This window comes from Tachypleus tridentatus, chromosome 13 (genome assembly GCF_004210375.1).
Source record: "Tachypleus tridentatus isolate NWPU-2018 chromosome 13, ASM421037v1, whole genome shotgun sequence".
Taxonomy (NCBI): Eukaryota; Metazoa; Arthropoda; class Merostomata; order Xiphosura; family Limulidae; genus Tachypleus; species Tachypleus tridentatus.
The window spans coordinates 95,071,673-95,092,651 of NC_134837.1; the positions used below are offsets into that span (position 1 = coordinate 95,071,673).

The 20,979-nt window shown below is 34.6% G+C and overlaps 1 protein-coding gene across 1 annotated transcript; it reads left to right on the top strand.

Annotated features, from left to right (window-relative positions):
* The first annotated feature begins 961 nt into the window (after nucleotides 1-961).
* On the top strand, nucleotides 962-19,951 carry LOC143238707 (insulin-like peptide 7). Its single transcript, XM_076479172.1, has 3 exons — nucleotides 962-1,086; nucleotides 10,812-10,921; nucleotides 19,485-19,951. The coding sequence occupies exons 1-3, from the start codon at nucleotides 1,001-1,003 to the stop codon at nucleotides 19,670-19,672; spliced, it is 384 nt and encodes a 127-aa protein (XP_076335287.1). The 5' UTR covers nucleotides 962-1,000; the 3' UTR covers nucleotides 19,673-19,951.
* The last annotated feature ends 1,028 nt before the right edge of the window (nucleotides 19,952-20,979 follow it).

The window sequence follows — 20,979 nt, forward strand, 5'->3', positions numbered from 1 at the left end:
ATATTTATTTCTGATTATCATCCAAATGTTTTCCCTGAAAATCACTTTTTGAAAGGGATGTGTGTCTTAAATTCGAAGTAATACGATAATCATTAGCTGAGTTTTACGGTAGAGAATATACGTCGCAGCTGGTTATACATTTGACGAGTTATAATAAAAAGAAAATAAATATCCTGATATTAATCATATACGTAGGGTTATGTCACAGAATATGTATATTCACTACTGATTATCTATCTCAACTACATTAGAACAGGATATTCTTACTCAAGTAATTATGCAAATTGTAAATGTTATATCATAGGGTTTGGTTTGGGAGCTAGAAGGAAGGCAGCTGGTCATTACCACCAACTATTGAGTTACTCTTTTACCAACAAATAGTGGGATTGACCATCACATAACGCCCTCACGGCTGGAAGGACGATCATGTTTGGTGTGATGGGGATTCGAACTCGCGACCCTTGAATTACGAGTCGAGTACCTTAACCACCTGGCCATGCCGGGCCGTATTATGGGGAATATGGGTTTATTCTTTTGAATAATGTCATAATGTTAGGTATTTGGACTGGTTTCACAATCATTATTATGTTATGATTTTATTTAACAGTGTCAAAGTTCAGATGTTAAAATGTGTTATTTTTCTAAGCAGCGTTATTATAGATGTAGCAACTGATTATTTTCTGCAAATATTTTTATATTATAAATGCTATTGTTGGCTATATATATGAGTAATGCTATGTTACTGACATTACATTTGATTTGGAGTATTAGCAGTATTGTATCATATAGATATAATTATTGGTTATATGTATTAGCAATTTAATATCGTTTAAGTTACCCCTGGTTACCATATGAGAAGCTATTTTTGAACGATAAAATAAATGCACCTAACATTCTGTAGTTTGAGATAGCGTATTTATATGCCTGTGTATTTGTGACGTATTAATATGATACTGTAACACTATTGTTTTTAGCGATTCAATTGAGTTTCTATCATACGATGTTTGGAGTGTTCCTGTTGCTTTTCGCGATACATTTTGCAGCAAACATGCAAACTTCAGATAAGGAGACACTTTTCCGACTTAGGTAAGTAAAAAGATATCCGTTTAATCAATTTTGTTACAGTTAATTTGGAAACATGAATTTATAGATTATCTAAAAACATATACTGATTTATTTCTACAATATGGACAACATTAGACAACTTAGAAATATTATATGTCGTTAAAATTCAATGGTAACATTTTAAGAAGACGAGCCCTTCCTGTCTGCAAACTTAAAATGCTAGAAACCGGGTTTCGACGCCCATGGTGGGCAGAGTGCAGATAACCTCTTCGAGCTTAACTGCAAAGACACGAAATAAACAAACAATGCTTTGATAATAAGATTGTTGTGATGATTGAGTAAACATTCGATGGTTAGTTTCACTGGTGATTGTTAACTCTGAACCAATTATCATTTTTCTCAGTTTGATTCGATATTTGCAAACAATTGCAATTACGATTAACGAGATTAGATCATTTTAGAAGAACAAAAAACACACAAAAACAAGAGAAGCGGAAACCAGTTTCCTGCTTGAACATGTTATTTATTTGTTTATAATAAACAATTAGCAACAGAATATAATTAAGAGTAAGTCGATATGAATATAAAATAACCAGTTACGTCCTGCTCGGCTACGAAAAAACAAAACACACATAAAGAATGCTACCTAACTTTCTGGCACGTTTAATTTCTTGTGAAAGTCTTTCCCAGTGGGTCAGCTGTAAGCTAACTAACGTCCAATACTAAAGGGCTCGTTTCGCTGCAGTAGAAAGATTGCAAATGTTTTTCTACGCTAAAATAAAAAACATGAGTACTTATTAAGGAATATTAATTCACGAAATTTCTTGTGACAAACTTTACTTTATAGTTGTCACCGTGTTTCATTATAATGTAGGATAAGTAATGACTCTCTAGTTATCACTATGTTTCATACTGTAGGATTTGTAAAGACTATAGTTACCACAATGTTTCATACTGTAGGATAAGTAATGACTCTATTGTTATCACTATGTTTCATACTGTATGATAAGTGATGACTCTATAGTTATCACCTCTTTTCTGCTCTGATATAAAACAATGGTTCAGTGGTTCTCTGTGAGTGAACACACAAGAATAGCTTAGTTCAACAGCTAATTCAGTTAAGGTGCAGGTGTTAAATAATTCTGTAAATTCGAGTTCGAAGTTTATTTCTTTCATAAATTACCCACTCAGCTTTTGAAATTGTCTTCAATGAAGGAAATTTAATTACATGGGTAAAATACACATGAAATGGAGATGTTTAGTCAAAGTAATCATAGAGAATGTATGATTATTGTAAAAAACGGACTAGACATTGATTTTCGAAAGGAAACTTCAAATATCGGTCGTAGATATATAAAATTTGAACATAAATTTAAACAGTGGTAGTGTGTTAACGTTACAGAGCCTCAAAATTATTGAAGAGTGACTTCTATATCATGAAACCGGTAATAACTTTACGACAAGCATAAAGAGTTTTATAGTTAAGGTTTGTCTGTTTGTTAAATGCAACGCCACTCTGAGTTTAGTACTGTTTTCACAGCGGGGAACAGAGCCCCAGGTTTTAGCGTTGTATGCCCCTAAACTTTCCACTGTTCACGTAAAGTATATGTTTCTGTCTATATAGTTCAGTAGTACGTCTGATGGCTTACACAGTTAAAAAACCGAGGGCAGCACAGTAGCTCATTGGGTAGTTTGGTAGCTTTGCTTTTAACAGCAAACTATGCATATATACATATGCATATATATACATATATGTATTACTTGCACTTCCGCAAGGTCCCCGAAAGAGTTCTGTTACAAAAGTAAATGAAGTTAAAATTTGGAGTAACAAATATTTTTTATTTCTTACTTTTGAAGCTCATATCTCATGCAATGTTTGTAGCGTACAAAGTGTATAATTCTTTTCATGATTCATAACATGCGTACATTTTACTGAAATCGCAAGAAACGGGCAACACACTGCTGTATTGTGGTGTGAGTGATTAAAACAGGTAACTCCTCCAAATGGTTTTCGACCTCTTTCGGGGAAGTAATAAAGTATTACGCTTGTCATTATTTGAATTGATATTTTATTTTGGTGTTTTTAATATAAACGTCATATTCAAAATTGTTTGAAGTTTTTTTTAAGGGAGAATTTTAAGTTTGACCACAACTTGAAAACTTTTATAAATATGAGTAAAATCAAAAACAGTGTATGGAGGTTAATATTCAAAACAATATTAGGAAATAGGAGAGTTACATGTAGTGAACTACTAGTTTATCAAATAAAGAATAATATGTAAATGCCATAAAATATAACCAACTTTTACCAACTTCCTCTGGTTAAAAAACCAACTCCAGCCTTATGATTGAGGGTCGATTATGATCTTCATTGTAAACTAAATAAATGCATTCTTGTATACATAACATTTCGCTCTCGATGATGTGTATCATCCATATTATGCTGCTCCTACACATGTTTTTTTTTTACTGCGACAGTTCTTACTAATATAAGTGTTGGTCTCTGCTCATAACCCATTTCATGACTTTAACTGTGTTATGTAGTTCGGACCTTTCCTTCCACATCTTGCTGCCAACTTCCACCGTGTTTAGTTAATCTAATCTGCATGGATCCACTCAATATGTCTGGTGATTATAGTGGGCATATCTCCTCAACATCTTTCTTAGCTTCACTGACCTATGAGTTGAATAATTTCAGTTTCTAGTTTACTGTTTCATCTGCCCTCTCTTTCAAGTACTGATACAGTTGGTAATTTCTCTCTCAGGTGATCAATATGTTCTAACGTTAGCAATTAGAAAACAATACACTTTCTCCCGATACTTTTCAATAAATTTTGAAGTTTGCAGTCAGAACATAAACTGTTTTTGAGATTACTCTTTCTTGGATTAATGCATGATTATTGGCTTGTGATCACTGCCCATTAAAGGCAATAACTTCCATTTTAACTTAATGAATGTAGCAGGAGAACTATGGGCGAGGTCTATGGATAGGTTAGAGTCTCCCTTTCTGCTATTCTTGTGGGGGCGTCAGCAGTTAGGTTAGCACTTTTTTGTCCAAAAGATGCCACCTCACTGTGATTAGGAGTGGATAGTGTCATCAAAAATGATAAGACCATAGTTCCAAAAGTTGTCACCAGAGGATATTTCATTAGAGACGCGTTGCTAGGTCGCCATGAAGTCATAGTTCAACAATATTTTACTGGGCAGCTATGACAGGTGCCCACGATGTCAAAGTTTTCACCAAGGGGCATTTCGTTAGAGATGCGTTGCTAAGTCACTTTGTCAAAGTATATAACATGTTTTTAGATTGCCATGACAAACAACCATGGCTCATACATGTTTCAACAATAATATAATTAATTAATTCAACTGTCTTAGAAAGATACTTAACACTAATTAATTTATAATTAATTCGTCCTAAAAAGAACGCTTAACACTAATTAATTAAATAATTTATAACTAGTCAATTAAATCATTTATAATGAATTGTCCTAAAAATGACATTAATTAATTAGTTAATCCTAAGAAGGACAGTGCTAATTTATTCATTAATTAATAAACAAATTATCCTACCGCAAAGTAGATATAAAATTTCTCGACGGTTATGACTCATACAATATATGTTTAATCATGTTGATAATTAATCGTTAATTAATTAAATCATTTTTTAAAATGATGCTTAATACTAATTCATTTATAATTAATTCGTCTTAAAAAGGACGCTTAACATTAATCCCTAATTTAATTAAATTCCTTGTTCTAAAAGGACGATATATTAATTAAAACTTCTTCTTTTAATTATTAGTCGTTTTTTAATATGATATATTATTTAACGTAACGTGACCACAGTTATATACATTTTTACCACACATACAATATATAATTATAAATTTAAATCACCATAAAAAGGTTAATACAATACAACAATTAAAACTTATACTTTATACAACATTTTGCATCTTCAAAAAAACGTTTATTATGCAATAACACGTTTACAAATTTGTGACAAAGTAATTTACACATGTTACTTTATTTCATGTTTTCCCCCAGTGACACAGTGATATGTCTGCTGACTTACAACGCTAGAAACTGGGTTTCGGTACTTTGTGGTGGGCAGAGCACATTACATCATATTTTACAATGGTGGCGTTCTAAAAAAATGTTCATTTGTAGTTAAGCAAAACGTTTATACAATGGGCTGTATATGCTCTGCCCACCAGGGATACTGAAACCCGGTTTCTAAAGTTGCAAGTCTGCAGATATACTGCAGTGCCACGAGAGTCTCCTAGAAAGGACATTAAATTATCTTACCATTTATATAAAACTTACACATGTTTTACAAATGCAGACTTTCACATATACTCTATCACTACTATTACCGTATGATTATAACATAAACGACTAAATCCTTATAATCCAAGCGCTTTCGAAAAGTGGACCTTTCTTCTTCACGGGCAGATTGGGAATGGTGGTGTAATCAAATGAGTGATGTATATATAAAGGGAGTTTAGTGACGTCATAAATGTCATCATGTGTTCGGGGATTGTTTTGTATATTTCTCTGTGTACTGTTGTAAATGTCTCATTTCAGGTGCAACATAGCCAATAGCAAAAAATATGTCTGAAAAAGTGTTACGGATATTTTACTTTAGAAATGGGTAGATGTATGTATATTTAAAACTATATGTCCAATACTCTAGTTCGTGGGTCGGCTAAAAATGTCGTATCTGAAATTTTAATACAAATAATTGTTATATTATTTCAACTGATAGGATGATACATTTCCACCTGTGTTGAAATGTCATATCTAAAGTTAATAACTGTTATATTGTTTTAACGTATACTTTGATATATTGTGTGGTAAAAATGTATATAAGTCTGATCATGTTACGTTAAATAATATATAATATTATTGAAAAACAGTTGATTGACAATACTATGTAACACAATTTTTACTTTTTCTTGTTCCTGGGCAGAAAGTGTTATTTCCCAATTGCTTATGCCTAAAGTAAATAGAAAAGACCTATTTTTCTCTTCAAACTTTGCTTTTGTGACATGGGTAACGAAATTTTCAAATTTATCCATTTTCCAGAACATTCCAGGTAGATTCAGTGCTGAGTAGCTGATAGAGAATTTTCTCGAACTTACAATAATTTTCTAGAATGTCATAGAACTTACGAGAATTTTCTAGAACTTCCCATAGTAATATATAAACCGACATTTTTCAAGCTTCTTCACTCGTCAAGATGGGCTTTGCTTCTGCCGCAATATAACTGGTCTGTGCAAGACAATTGGAATTGCCTGTAACCTGAATGAGTGGCACCTCTTCATTGATAGCTCATCCAGAAGCCTTAAAGCTGTGCTGCTCCATAACGGGAATAAGTATCCATTTCTTCCCCTGACTCATTCGGTGCACCTCAAAGAGGAATACAACAGCGTCAAGACCTTACTAGAAGCCTTGAAGTATGATGAGTATGGCTGGGAGGTTATTGGAGACTTAAAAATGGTGGCATTCCTGATGAGTTTCCAATAAGGTTTTACCAAGTTGCCCTGTTATTGTTGCCTTTGGGACAGAAGGGACACAACAGCGCACTATAACAGGAAGCATTAGCCACAATGGACCGAGTTCTCTATGGGGAGGCACAATGTCTAGTGTGAGTTACTAGTAGATCTCCAGAAGGTGTTGTTCTCACCATTGCACATAAAATTGGGTCATATGATACAACTTGTCACAACTCTTGATAAGGAGTTTGTAGCCTTCAAGTACCTTCGAGACTTCTTCCCTAGGCTGTCTGAAGTAAAGGTCAAAGCTAATGTCTTCGTTGGACCACAAATAAAGAAGATCCTGGAATGCACAGAATTTCCAAAGAAGCTCAGTAGAAAGAGTAAAAAAACTTGGGACAGCTTTGTCGCAATGGTTCGGGACTTCTTGAGCAATCACAAAGCCGAAAATTATGTGGAACTAGTTGATCTCTGGTGAAGAACTACGGCAAAATAGGCTGCAGAATGTCCCTGAAAGTCTATATTCTATACGCTCGTCTTGATAAATTCAAGGAAAACATGAAAGCATACTCAGAGGAGCAAGGCAAGCTCTTCTACCAAAATATACTGGACTTTGAATGCCGCTACCAAGGAGCGTATAACGAAAACATGGTGGGAGACTATATTTGGGGACTGATACGTGAAAGTGATTTACATTATAGTCGCAAATCTCGAATACTACTCACTTCTGAACATTTTGTTCATTTTTGTACAACTTTAGTACAAATACATGTAAATCTTGATTCATATGTTGTTTTATTCAGACATTATGTAAATGAAAATATGCAAATTTGCCCATTTTTACATAGAAAATAAGTTAATTTTTAAATTTTGTTATCCAGGTAATAAAAACAAAGTTTGAAGGGAATAATGGCCATTTTCTGTACTTTTACAACATAAGCAATTAAGAAATAACACATACTATCCAGGAACAAATTTTGTGTTACATAGTGTGATTAAAAGACTAAGTTTTAATTAGTAATTTGTCCTTTTAGAACAAGGAATTTAATTAAACGAGGAATTAGTGTTAAGCGTCCTTTTTAAGATGATTCAATTAATTATTTATATTCTTGTTGAGACATGTATTGTATAAGTCATGGCTACCTGTCATGGCGGCTTAAAACACACGTTTTCTACTTTGTGACACAATCATCCAGTATGGCTGCTTGTTATGGCGGTCGAGCAACGTACCCTTAACAACATGCACCCTGGTGACAACTTTTAACATCATGGTCGCCTGTCATGGTGATCTAGCAACGATTCCACGACGCCATCTGGTGATAGCTTTGGAATTACTAACTCTTCATATTTGATGACAACATCCTTTCCCTAAGGTATCCAATCAGCGTCAGGCGACATCTTTTGGATAGTAAAGTGCTAACCTAACTACTGGCGTCATTATTAGTTAGAATTGTTTGTTTGTTTGTTTGTTTTTTGGAATTTCGCACAAAGCTACTCGAGGGCTATCTATGCTAGCCGTCCCTAATTTAGCAGTGTAAGACTAGAGGGAAGACAGCTAGTCATCACCACCCACCGCCAACTCTTGGGCTACTCTTTTACCAACGAATAGTGGGATTGACCGTCACATTATACACCCCCACGGCTGGGAGGGCGAGCATGTTTAGCGCGACGCGGGCGCGAACCCGCGACCCTCGGATTACGAGTCGCACGCCTTACGCGCTAGGCCATGCCAGGCCATATTAGTTAGAATAGAGTTAGTGTTTCGCAGCTTCTCGTGTATTCATATTTCGGTCCACTCAGATAGGCCGCAGACATTAAAACTCACCAGTAGATGAGCCGCACTGTTTTGCTATTTCATCTTTGGTTTCAATACATTTTTTCTTTATTCGAAGTTCAAGTTCACTGTTGGCTCTAGCAAGGATTTTAAACTGCCATCTATTTATAGGTTATTTATATTCGTTCAGCGCCCCTTAATACTTGAAACCAACATAGAACATGTACTAACTGAATGTAATGAACGTATCATTGGAAAACATTTAATCGACTCAAATGGAAATTAAAAAAGTAAAATAGTGTAGTACATTTATTGTTGATTTTTTTTTAACGGTGTGTTAATTAGGCATTAACATCATTCATAATGATTTGTCTGGCGCACATATTTACAACCAAGTTTAGTAGACTAGTTCATTTCTTTTGTCTATCATAATGTCACTGGAGATATACAAATTAACCAGAATGCTTTCTTGCCGTCAATCTTAAGGCTAACTGTCAGAGTCTCTAGTTTCACGTTTTTTCGAACAACAGGTGTTTGAAAGCATTCAGTGTTGGCATATACAGAGTTAAGTCCTCTTTTATCGTTTACTTCTGTTTTCAATGTTTTAAAAAATGCTTTGACGCATCTGCAATATGAAGGTTTCTCTCATTGTTTTGTTGTTGTTGTTTTGCACCATTGAAACATTATTTTCATCCAGCCACTAGTTTTCTGATGGTATTTCTTCTCATTTTGTTGCTATGTACGTTCCAGGCACATTTCTTATTCATCTCTCCACTTACTTTTTTGTTTTTACTTTTCCTTCTGTGATGAGCGTGCATTAATATGCGTTTATCATTTACACTGACATACAATTTAGGTCTAATTCGGTTTGGTTTTTGTTGAGCGCAAAACTAACGCATAAATCTGCAAACTTATCGCTAAACCACGGGGTTGGGGTGATGCATAATTTAAATGATAATTATTTTGAATAAAGCATTTTAAGCAAAATATCTATACTATTATATAAGTTAGAAAAAAGAATGAGAAATAAAAATAAACAGAGGAAAATCAACTTAGTTGGTAATATTTTCAAACTACACGTATGGGTTGGTTTTATTAGAGCAAAGCCACATTGGGCTGTGTCCACAGCGGGGAATCGTATCCCAGATGATAGCATCGTAAGCGTTTGTATTTACCGCACCCCTTCCAGGGGATTATTACACTTGGAAATGGTGGTACTTCAACTGAATGTTTTAGAAAAGTTCAGGAGTTTAAGAAGAAAGAGTTACTTCTTACGATAAGGGATTTAAAAATAAGAAAGGTATTAAACATGAAATAATTATCATTTACTTTATTAATTTTGATCATTGATGTTATGGCTACCTAGGATCGAGAAAACAAAAAGTTATTAACGTATGTGTGTGGTTTTCTTATAGCAAAGCCACATCGGGCTATCTGCTGAGCCCACCGAGGGAAATCGAACCCCTGATTTTAGCGTTATAAATCCATAAACTTACCGCTGTACTAGCGAGAAGCGTTATTAACGTAACTGACAAAAAAAGGACCAGGCATGGTCATGTGGGTTAAGGCGTTGGACTCGTAATCTGGAGATCGCGGATTCGAATCCCTATCGCACCAAACATGCTCGCCCTTTCAGCCGTGGGGGCGTTATAATGTGACGGTCAATCTCACTATTCGTTGGTAAAATAGTAGCCCAAGAGTTGGCGGTGGGTGGTGATGACTAGCTGCTTTCCCTCTAATCTTACACTGATAAATTAGGGACGGCTAGTGCAGTTAGCCCTCGTGCAGCTTTACGTGAAATTCAAAAAAATAAAAGAAAAAAGTATAAAGTATAATTTTTTTCTCTTGTAATATGATAAATGTAGTTGTTGCTTAAATTCTGTATCAGTTATGACTAAATATACATAAATTATAAACAGAAATATTTATAAAAACTAAAATAGCTTGAATTTTTGAAATTTATCAGATATTATCCTTAAGGTATACTTTGTCTTAGAATGCACTACTGAACAAATTAATTTTTTAATTCATAAAGAAAGGCCCACTAAGATAAAATTAAAACGGAAACAAATAATATTTCCTTATTCTTTAATGAGACTCAAGCAGCAAAGCTCATACTTAAAGTTCTAAATCAGAGAATAATTAAAAACAATAATTTAGGAACGTTTTCTATTGTTATTATTTGAAATTAAGCACACTGCTAGACAATGGGTTATCTGCGTTCTGTCCATCATGGGTATCGAAACCAGGTTTCTACCGCTGTAAGCACGCAGACATACCGCTGTGACACTGGGGTCAAAAGTTTACTATCTTTGTGTTAATCAATCGTTCTTCGTTTAACGTGACTGAATAACTAAAACTAATTCAAACATTTAAAATCCTTTTAGCGGAAGGTTAGTTGTTCCTAATGTATTTACAAGGGCAAAGGTCATGTACACATTTATTTATGCGACAACAATTATTTTATGTAGGAGTGTTGCAGACTGGGAAGCGGTTTGGCATAAGGAGCGCTATCGGAGATGTAACAAGGATCTCCTGATGCACATGCAATGGGTGTGTTACAAAGATATCTACAAGATGGGTAAGAAAATCTCTTATATCCTGAAATTTCTTCTAGCGTATGATGTTCAAACATTCAAATTACATCATGTTCTTGTTTTTAATTTTTACACATACATTGAATCTCGTGGTACCATCTTGTTTATTTAATTTTAATCATACGTTGAACTTTGTGGTTGCATCTTGTTTATTTTTACTCATACATTGAATTTCGTGGTTACATCTTGTTACATCTTTTTTTTACTCATGCATAAAAGATCGTGATGTATTGATATTGGTATTTTTAGTCAAAAATAACGGTAACATTTAATGATTTTGAAAACAACCAAACTATTTTAGGTGAAGTAAAATATGCAAAAAGAGGTCGCTTTATACGAAATCAATAATATACAGGATAAAACAAATTAAGTACTAAATATGGTAACTCTTTGATAAAATTTTTTATGTCAAAGTCTGGGGAAATTGTATGTTAAGTGTATATATAGGCCAGGCGGTTAAGGCACTCGATTCATAATCTTAGGATGGCGGGTTCGAATCCCCGTCACACCAAACATGCTCCCCCTTTCAGCCTTGGGGGCGTTATAATGTTACTGTCAATCCCACTATTCGTTGGTAAAAAATTAGCTCAAGAGCTGACTGTGGGTGGTAATGACTAGACTAGATGCCTTCCATCTAGTCTTACACTGGTAAATTAGGGACGGATAGCGCATATACCTCTCGTGTAGATTTGCGGAAAATTCGAATCAAACAAAAACAAGTGCATACCCCTGATTTTTCAGGTCTCGTATATAAAGATCAGTGTTAAAATTTCTGTTTATTCAATTTACTTTTATTATTTGAAGAGAGGTATAAGGATATATTTCCATAGTTATTAATATTTATTTAATCAACCTGGTAAACTGTTAAAGTGCAAAATTTTATCACGTTCTGCACGAAACTGTGAAAATACAACTGATCATTAACAGTGTGTGTGTGTTTTCTCATAGTAAAGCCACATCGGGCTATCTGCTAAGCCCACCGAGGGGAATCAAACCCCTGATTTTAGTGTTGTAAATCCGGAGACATACCGCTGTACTAGCGGGGGGCTGGTCTTTAGCAACTCCTGACATATCAAACTTCCTAGGTTTGGAATATTTGTAAAATCTACATGTCCTGGAGAACTGAAACATTCTATCTTTAAATACATTCATGTCCATCTTAGTATTAAATTAGTTCACCAAGACTAGGCGTGTATGTATGTGTTTTCGTGTAGCAAAGCGACATCAGGCTATCTTCTGAGTCAACCGAGGGAAATAGAACCCCTGATTTTAGCGTTATAAATCCGAATACTTACCGCTATACCAGAGGGAGACCCGAGATATGGCCTAAAAGAGTTGTTTAATTCCATTGCACAGGCTGTGGGAAAGATGAGGTGGCAGGACCAAAGCTCTTTGTGTCTGATTGGTGGGCTAGATAGACATGACGTTGATAAAATTAGTTGACACAGAAAATAATAAAGATTAAACTATTTATGGGTTAAAATGGTAAATCTTTAAAAATGTTCCTCGTTGCAATCTTAAAAACTGGACATCAAAAAATATGCTCAAATATTTAAAACGTAAGAACTGTAAAAAAGTTTTAGTTCGTGAACCAATGAATTCTTACAAGCAAAAATTGAACTCATCACATAAAATAAAACGTTATTTAATTAGAAGAAACATTTTGGAATCATTAATGATTTACAAAACAATAGTTTGGAGATTATATACTTTGTTTTAAAAATGTTGTAAATTTGTAATAAAGTCTCTTTATTCATCCAAGCTGTCTCCAAACTTTTATTTTCTAAAAAATGGATTCTTCGTCATAAAACTTTATCTTAGAACTCTTTCAAGTGCTACCATCTGTTGAGCAATTTTTAACGCTAGTGTAAAAAATATTAATGTCAACTCGTGGGCTTCTCTTTCACAATAACGAACAGTGAGATTGACTATCACATAAAGTCCCCACTGATGAAAATAAGAGTGTGTTCTGCGATAGAATTCGAACCCATGATTCGCAGGTTACGAGTCGAGTGCTCTAACCACCAGGCCAATGGTGTAAAACGATCTTTTATCATTTTTCTATGTAAATAGCTTTTATTCGTTTATTCTCCAGCAGGCCTCGCCCTCATCAGTAACATTAGCATCACAACTAAGATAGTTTTGAGATAGTTTACTGAGTAAAGTCTCGAGTTTTCAGAATACTTTAAAAATAAGTGAAATTAGTTATCAATTATTTTTGTCCTCAGGTAATGTGACACATTTTTAAAAATAAACAGATATTAGCATGGATGGAGTGGTCTAGTCATTGTTACTAAAGGCGTGTGTTTATAATACTGTTAATAACAACGATTCTTTTTTTTCAGAATTTTCGCCTAAGGCTACACTGAGGGCTATTTGCATTGCATACAGCTGTCCCTAGTTTAAAATTGATAGATTAGAGAGAAGGTAGACGGTCGAAAGTAACCACTAACAGTTCTTGGGATATTCTTATATTATTGTATAGATCCCAAAGTATAGAATGCGTTTTTTTATACGGAAACAGAATGAGAACAATGTATCTTCGAATTAACAATCCAGGCACTGTAAATACGCCTGGTCCTAGTTATAAGGAAAGAATTATGAACCTAAATCCTGTATGCAAATCTTATAACTTGTAAGTTATCATTTCAACACTGTTTTTATCTGACGATAATTTATAAAAGAAATTTAATTAATAAAGCGTGGTTTGGTTTCGTTTGTTTTGAATTTCGCGCAAAGTTACACGAGAGCTCTCTGCACAAGCCGTCCCTAATTTAGCAGTGTAAGACTGGGGAAAAACGGTAGCTAGTCATCACTACCAACCGTTAACTTTTGTTTACCAACGAATAATCGGATTGACCGTTACATATAACGCTCCTACGGCTGAAATGGCGAGCATGTTTGATGCGACGTGGATTCGAACCTACGACCCTACGATTATGAGTCGAGTGCCTTAACCACCTGGCCATGCCGGGCCACCCATTCACTTCTGATTAATGTTCTAAAAGAAGTTAAACTTTGTAATTGTATTAATCATTTATTTGTATTATTTGCTTTATTTGCCTTACAGTGCATTAATAAAATGTAAACCTTGCAAGTCGAGGGCCTTAACAATAAAGTATGGCCCTGTCAATTAACAGTGTTTACAATAAATGTGATTGTTAATCCCACTACTTATTGGTAAGTCGTAGTCCAAGAGTTGGCGTTGAATAGAATTCACTTGTTGCCTTATCTTTAGTCTAAACTTTTAATTAGGGATAGCTAGCGCAGATAACCCTCCAATAACTTTGTGTGAAATTCGAGACACAATAAAACGTTTTACAATTCTATACCGAGAGAAACGGAGTTTGAAACTTACTTTAAAACATTGACAGCACTCAACAAACATTATCAGAAAAATTCATGATGATGAGAAACCCACTTGAAGTAAAAATGTATCTCAGGACAGCTGGTATGGGTAATAACAATTACTAATAAAGCAGAGAACAACGTTTTTACCTTCTTAGGTCATCTTCACGTTAAGAAGGTCGAAACGTGGTTTTCTGCTTTATTAGTAAGTGTTAATACCCATACCAGCCGTCCTGAGATACATTATCAGAAAAAGCGGTTCTTATGTTTTTTTATTAGTTTTTTAGTTTGATCCTGAACAGTGGACATAGATAGTTTTACACTTTCCGTCACTCCTAAAACTATGATAGGCGTCAAAGAAATAAGATAGGACTTTAACATTTTTAGTAGATTATTATCTCAGTAGAATATTATCACTTCCATATCATTGAAGAATATTGGATGAATTGCTTCATACTGTTGACACTTTTAAGAACACTTTTTAAAGGCGGTTTTACTATTTTGTCCACTTACTAGAGCTATATCACTTTAGAGGGACTGAGAACTCCCTGTAACTACTCCAATCACTTTAAAGGCAGTTTAACCGATGATGCACAAGTGTTAACCTACCTAGGATTAGTGACTAACTCGCCTTGAATCGGAACCGTAATGAGAATGAAATTAGATCAGTTCTCTCATAGATTCAAAATGGTGTATAACATATAGCTGTATATTCTAATAATATGTAATTGTACATTATGGTGTGGAACGTATAACCATGTTCTTAATTATATGGTAACTACTACCGAATGAAATTACCGCATGTCATTGGAAGAAATGTTTACAGTTGTAAGGTTTATTAAAAATACTTCCCCGGTTATACGAACAAAATTTACTTTTAGTGTAGACCATGCATCCTGGAAGTAGCCAGAGCTTTGTACACTAAGAATGTATAATTTTACACTGGAGAACAATGTGCAAGACTACAATTTCACTGCACTATATTATCTATGTCAGGAACGCAGATTTATATTTAAGTTTACTCACTATTGTGTAAGGTCACTTTATTTCCAGAATGCCCTAATCCAGTGCATAGCGTTTCATGTGAAAAACAAAGATGCTACAGTGATTTCTAGTTGTCCTGGAAATTAAAATACGAATAAAATATATGCGTATTGAGAACAGCAAATGAAAGATCATGATCTAATTTAACCACTTCTTGTTCAAAAAGAAGCTGAAGCACGAACTTCACAGTATAATGATAGTAGCGCAGAAGTGTTGTGATTGGCACTTCTGTGAAGGAACAGGTCTACAATAAAGGATGCCATACTGATGATGTAACTTTTAGAAGAGTATAGCATGTTTGTGAAGCGAGTAGTGGTTAAGGGATCTTTGAAGCAGGAGATTCTCTGAACATTACATGATGTGCGTATTTCGCGTTACAGTCAATTTACTGTTTACATTCTCATTAGAATGTGGAGAAATTACGTACACACTGTATAGCATGTGCTCCTCTGAAGAAAAGTTTGTTACGTCTCAGGAGATACGCTTCAAAAAGCTGGTATTTGCTGAAACACAATGTATTAAATCTAGCGAAGAAACCCTCTTCAACTCGCTAGTACCTGTCTGTTGGTCTGGATAAATGAATTACTGTCAAGCATATGCTTTCAAATTTTATGAGCTTGTCCCGTCTGACGAAGAAACTAAATGGAAGTACTTAATGGGATAATAACCAGCCACACGTCATTACGGCGAACAAGCAACATTAAATCACTCTATTGGTTATTTCCCAAACAGTTGGACAGAAAATGTGCGCTTCCTGTTGATATAATGTGTGATTCAACTTCTAGTGCAGATCTCCCAGAATTCGTGCCAGAAAATTTGAGTTATTAGTCATATTAGTAAACACACATACACACGCATGAATATCTATGATACCAAATAGGCAAATTTGTAAAAATACGAACAACGTTATGAAAAGAGAGTGAAGCAGATGCATTGGTAATTCACGTGAGATGAGTTCGAGACTTGTAAGTATAAGATGTGACAAATACAGACCACCAGAAAGTTTTAAATATAAATCTATATCTGACATCTCGTAAATATTCTGTGTAAAGGTGGCTCTCACCACTTGTATGTCTGAAAATATTAGACGATTAATTAGCTTTATGTAATAGTACTTACTGTCTGGCTAGTGCTCAGTATAAAGAATTCGGTATACACTTTTGTATTGAAATTCACATTTGATGTAATTAAATGTAGGCTGTTCTACGATTACTGACTAGTAAAGGGAAAAGTCATTTATTTCACTTTAACATTTTCTCAAAGGTACGTCTTGTGACATTCTAACTACTTTTACGTTCTATTCTAAAATCTAGGCTCGTGACAAGGTACAGGCAATGACTATCACTGACCTCTCCCTTATTTGTACTTTCAAAGCCATTGCAAATTAATGTTACCTAATCCACTTCTGTATTTTCGTTTTTGCTGAGGTAACAAGTCAAAACAGTTGTTTCGAAAATGCTACTGTAAAACTATATTCAAGAGAAGTTCAAGGATATTTTTGAAGTACAGGCGAAGTCTGGTGCTCCATGTTTCCATACTCATGGACATTGATCAGATACTTCTTCCACTTGTGGTAGAAGATTTAACAACAACAAACTGCACTAAAACAAAATGGGAGAGGGTTCGATACTTCATTAATTGCCCTCTGTTAAGTTTACTCCTTCCCCTAAGCTGGTGTATAAATGATCATTGGTTTCAAAATTCAGTAGCTAGTCACTACAGTACTAGCACCAGAATAAGAAAGATCACAAGTGCCAATTGTGGGATGCAAATTCCAACAATATCATATCAATGTCTTTCTACACTTTCAGAAGGAATACTACTAGAGTACCCATACTGCTCAAGCCAGAGAGAAGAAGGAATGTAAAGAAAATATTCTAATTTTTGAAAATACATAAGGTATTATATATAAAACGTAGTGTTTAAACTTGGCAATTAGTGTTAAGTATCCAATCCTCATGTCTTACCCTTAACATGCTTCAAAGACATGAGGATTGGATAATTAACACTAATTGCCAAGTTTATTTTGAACAATGTGAGTAACTGCCGATAGGTACAATCTAAACAGTTAAACTTAAATAACTATGTATACAGCAATAAGAATCCATTACATAAACGTATTATATACGTATTATATAAGGTATTTTATATGAAACGTAGTGTTTAAACTTATACTATGACTAGTACCAATGCAATTTAACCTTTCATAATTTAAATATCTGTTGTTTGGAAACTTACTGTGTCTTATTTATTCTAGTACGTTCCTGTAATGGATTCTTATTGCTGTATACATAGATATTTAAGTTGAACTGTTTAGATTGTATCTAACAGCTCGGGATAGCCAGGCGATAAGGGCACTTAACTCGTAATATAAGGGTCGTGCGCTCGAAGCTGTATGGGCGTTATAATACGACGATCAATCCAACTATTCGTATCCCAACAGTTGGCGGTGGGTGGTGATCACTAGCTATCCTCCCTGTACTCTTCCATTACTAAATTCTGGATGACTAACGCAGATAAGCCTCGTGTAGCTTTGAGCGAAATTCAAACCAATCATATTTAATCTTAAACATGAATTTTCGTTAACCATTATCCTTCATTAAAGTTTTTAGTTCTTAAGTCCTTCGTATTCCAAAATTTAGTTTTGATTATTAAGCCTATTTATGTTTTAATTAAGTTTTAATTTTCAAACATTCGTCTAAATTTTAACACCCGCTATTATAATAAGTTTTCACAATAAATGTTATTTTCTTACTTTGAATTTAAGAGTTAAAGCACATTATCTTATAATTTGATGAGGTTATGCGTTATATAAGATACCATGTGATATATGTACAGTAAAGTATAATACAACGTTTTCTAAATTGTTTATATGGGTCATTCCAATACTATGTTATTTGGTATTGCCCATGCATATTTATCTCACTGGGTGGTTTTCATCAGGTCAAGTGTTGTAACACTACATGAAGTCTCGTAAGCCATTACAAATTTCTGTCGTGGGGTTACTTCTTGGACCAAGGACTCGTTATAAATCAGTTAGGCGTATGTCGTTAAGTCATTTATTAATTATCATCACACAAACCTTTGGATCCAGTTTTGCCGTAAAGCCTTAGATTTTGCAGTTATTATAGTTTAATAACACCTTAAAGTAATTTAGTTTTGTATCCATTGTTGATTCTTTTAAGCTGTCCCCTTTGCTCTCAACGTTTAGTTTTTAACGACACGAATCAGTTTGTTTGAATTTCCCGCAAAGCTACACGAGGGCTAGCTGCACTAACCGTCCCTAATTTAGCAGTGTAAGACTAGAGGGAAGGCAGCTAGTCATCACCACCCCCTGCCAACCCTTGGGCTACTTTTTTACCAACGAATAGTGAGATTGACCGTCACATTATAACGCCCCCACGACTGAAATGACAAGCATGTTTGATGTAACGAAGATTCGAACCCGCAACTCTCAGATTACGAGTCGAACGCCTTAACCCACTTTGCCATACCGGTTCCGACACGAATCAGAAACGATTTATTCTTTGACCGAAATCGACCGAAAACTGGCCTTTAAATATATCACCCAATGAAAAACCAATTAAAATTGTTGATCGTGTAACTTATTGTACACTTATTTTTGTGTTTGATAAGTAGTTTATAAAAATCGTTTCTTAATATGTAAGAGCTTTGAGTATTGGCAGACCCCCAATGTTAGAAACCAGGTTTCAACACCCGTGGTGAGTAAAGTATCAATAGCTCATTGTGCATATTCATGCTTAATTAAAACCAAACCAATGTTGGTAACCAAGACTAGAAAAATAATTATATCTGAAGATAACCGCAAATATGCTAAATCGGTTTAAGCGAATTAAACATCAGTAGGTTTCATTATTGGATTCACTCTGTTTGAAAAACACGATTCCAAGTAAAGTGTGCGTAAACTGTTCATTTAATTGAAAAAAAAAAAGTGTTTTGTTTGTGGGATTTATCACCTTATTTCAGCTACACTTAACGCTTAACTTAATCTATTTTTCATGAATGTACGAAGCTTTATAGTTTTGTTAACAGTAGTGGTTAAATACTTATTAGTTAGTAAGCTTTCTATTAAACTTGTATTTCTAACAGAACTATAAAGATGATTCTATTAATTTATTTTTCTTTGATTTACAGATCAACATTCTCTGTTTGAAAACCCACGAAAAGCTCATATTATTTTTCAGGACTACACACCCACAAAAAGGCGTCGGAGGGGTATCAGGAAAGGGGGTATTATGGAGGAATGTTGTCACACCATCATAGGATGCTCTTGGGAAGAATATGCCGAGTACTGTCCAATAAATCGGCGTATAAAACATTAAATGGAGATGGCCAGCAGAAACTCATGATTGACATGAAAATGGAAGTTGTTACATTCATGGGTTTCCAAGTATTACATAAAATTTTAGTTTGTTAAATTATTTTTGCTTTTCGAATTAATATTTTAATAGCACTTTTTAAAGCTTTAAACTTTAACTTTATTTTAACAAATCAAGCTAGCCCGATAGTTACTAACTTTACGACCAACACAACTAAGTTTTTTCCTTTTTTTTTCAATTTACTAGCGGAAATGTACGTAATCAATAAATGATGAAAACAAAGGCCCATTTGTAGAAATGATTTATTCATTTTTAGGCAAAACTTAAAAACATATATTTTGTTACTATGAAACTTAACTGGTGAATAAATTAAAACCATGGCTACTGTATGTTTGACTGCTACTTTAACGATACGGACAAGTGACATGTTCAAGCATAATAATAAAACCAATACTGTTGAGGTATCTTTTTCTTCATTGTAAAAACATAGCAACAACAACAATAAAAATTTGTGCATTGTGCAATATTTATAATATGTTCAGGATAATAACAAAACCAACATTGTTTAATCATCTTTTTTCTCACTGTAAAAATACAGCAGCGGCGAAACAAAACGAAATTATATGTACTGTATACGAAAGTTTGTTTGTTTGTTTTGAATTTCGCACAAAGCTACTCGAGGGCTATCTGTGCTAGCCGTCCCTAATTTAGTAGTGTAAGACTAGAGGGAAGGCAGCTAGTCATCACCACCCACCGCCAACTCTTGGGCTACTCTTTTACCAACGAATAGTGGGATTGACCGTAACATTATAACCCCCCTTCCTCCCCACGGCTGGGAGGGCGAGCATGTTTGGCGCGACTCGGGCGCGAAACCGAGACCCTCAGATTACGAAGCGCATGCCTTAACGCGCTACGCCATGCCGGGCCGTATACGAAAGTACAAGGTGCATCTGGAGGTTTACGTGAAGACTCACCTATTTTCACCAATCCTAATCTCATTTTGAATTCTGTCTTTTTATCTTCTACTGAAATATGTGTTTTGTGCATAAAACGATGGTAATAGTCTTAGGAGACCGGATTTTTGTAATAGTTATATGTTTTCTTTAAAACAAGTAATCTTATAATATTTTATTAAGATGAACTAGATTCAAGAAACATGTAATTGCAATAATGCTACATTACATCTATTTGTGGAGATAGATAAAAATATCCCCCGCTAGTGCAGCGGTACGTCTACGGATTTACAACGTTAAAATCAGAAGGTTCGATTCCCCTCGGTGGGCTCTCCGCAGAGAGCACGAGGTGGCTTT

What these genes read in the sequence shown, in the direction of transcription:
- LOC143238707 (XM_076479172.1), top strand. Translation starts at nt 1,001, where the DNA reads ATGTTTGGAGTGTTCCTGTTGCTTTTCGCGATACATTTTGCAGCAAAC. An exon ending in GAGACACTTTTCCGACTTAG is followed by an intron (nt 1,087 to 10,811) that starts GTAAGTAAAAAG and finishes TATTTTATGTAG; the next exon opens with GAGTGTTGCAGACTGGGAAG. An exon ending in CAAAGATATCTACAAGATGG is followed by an intron (nt 10,922 to 19,484) that starts GTAAGAAAATCT and finishes TTTGATTTACAG; the next exon opens with ATCAACATTCTCTGTTTGAA.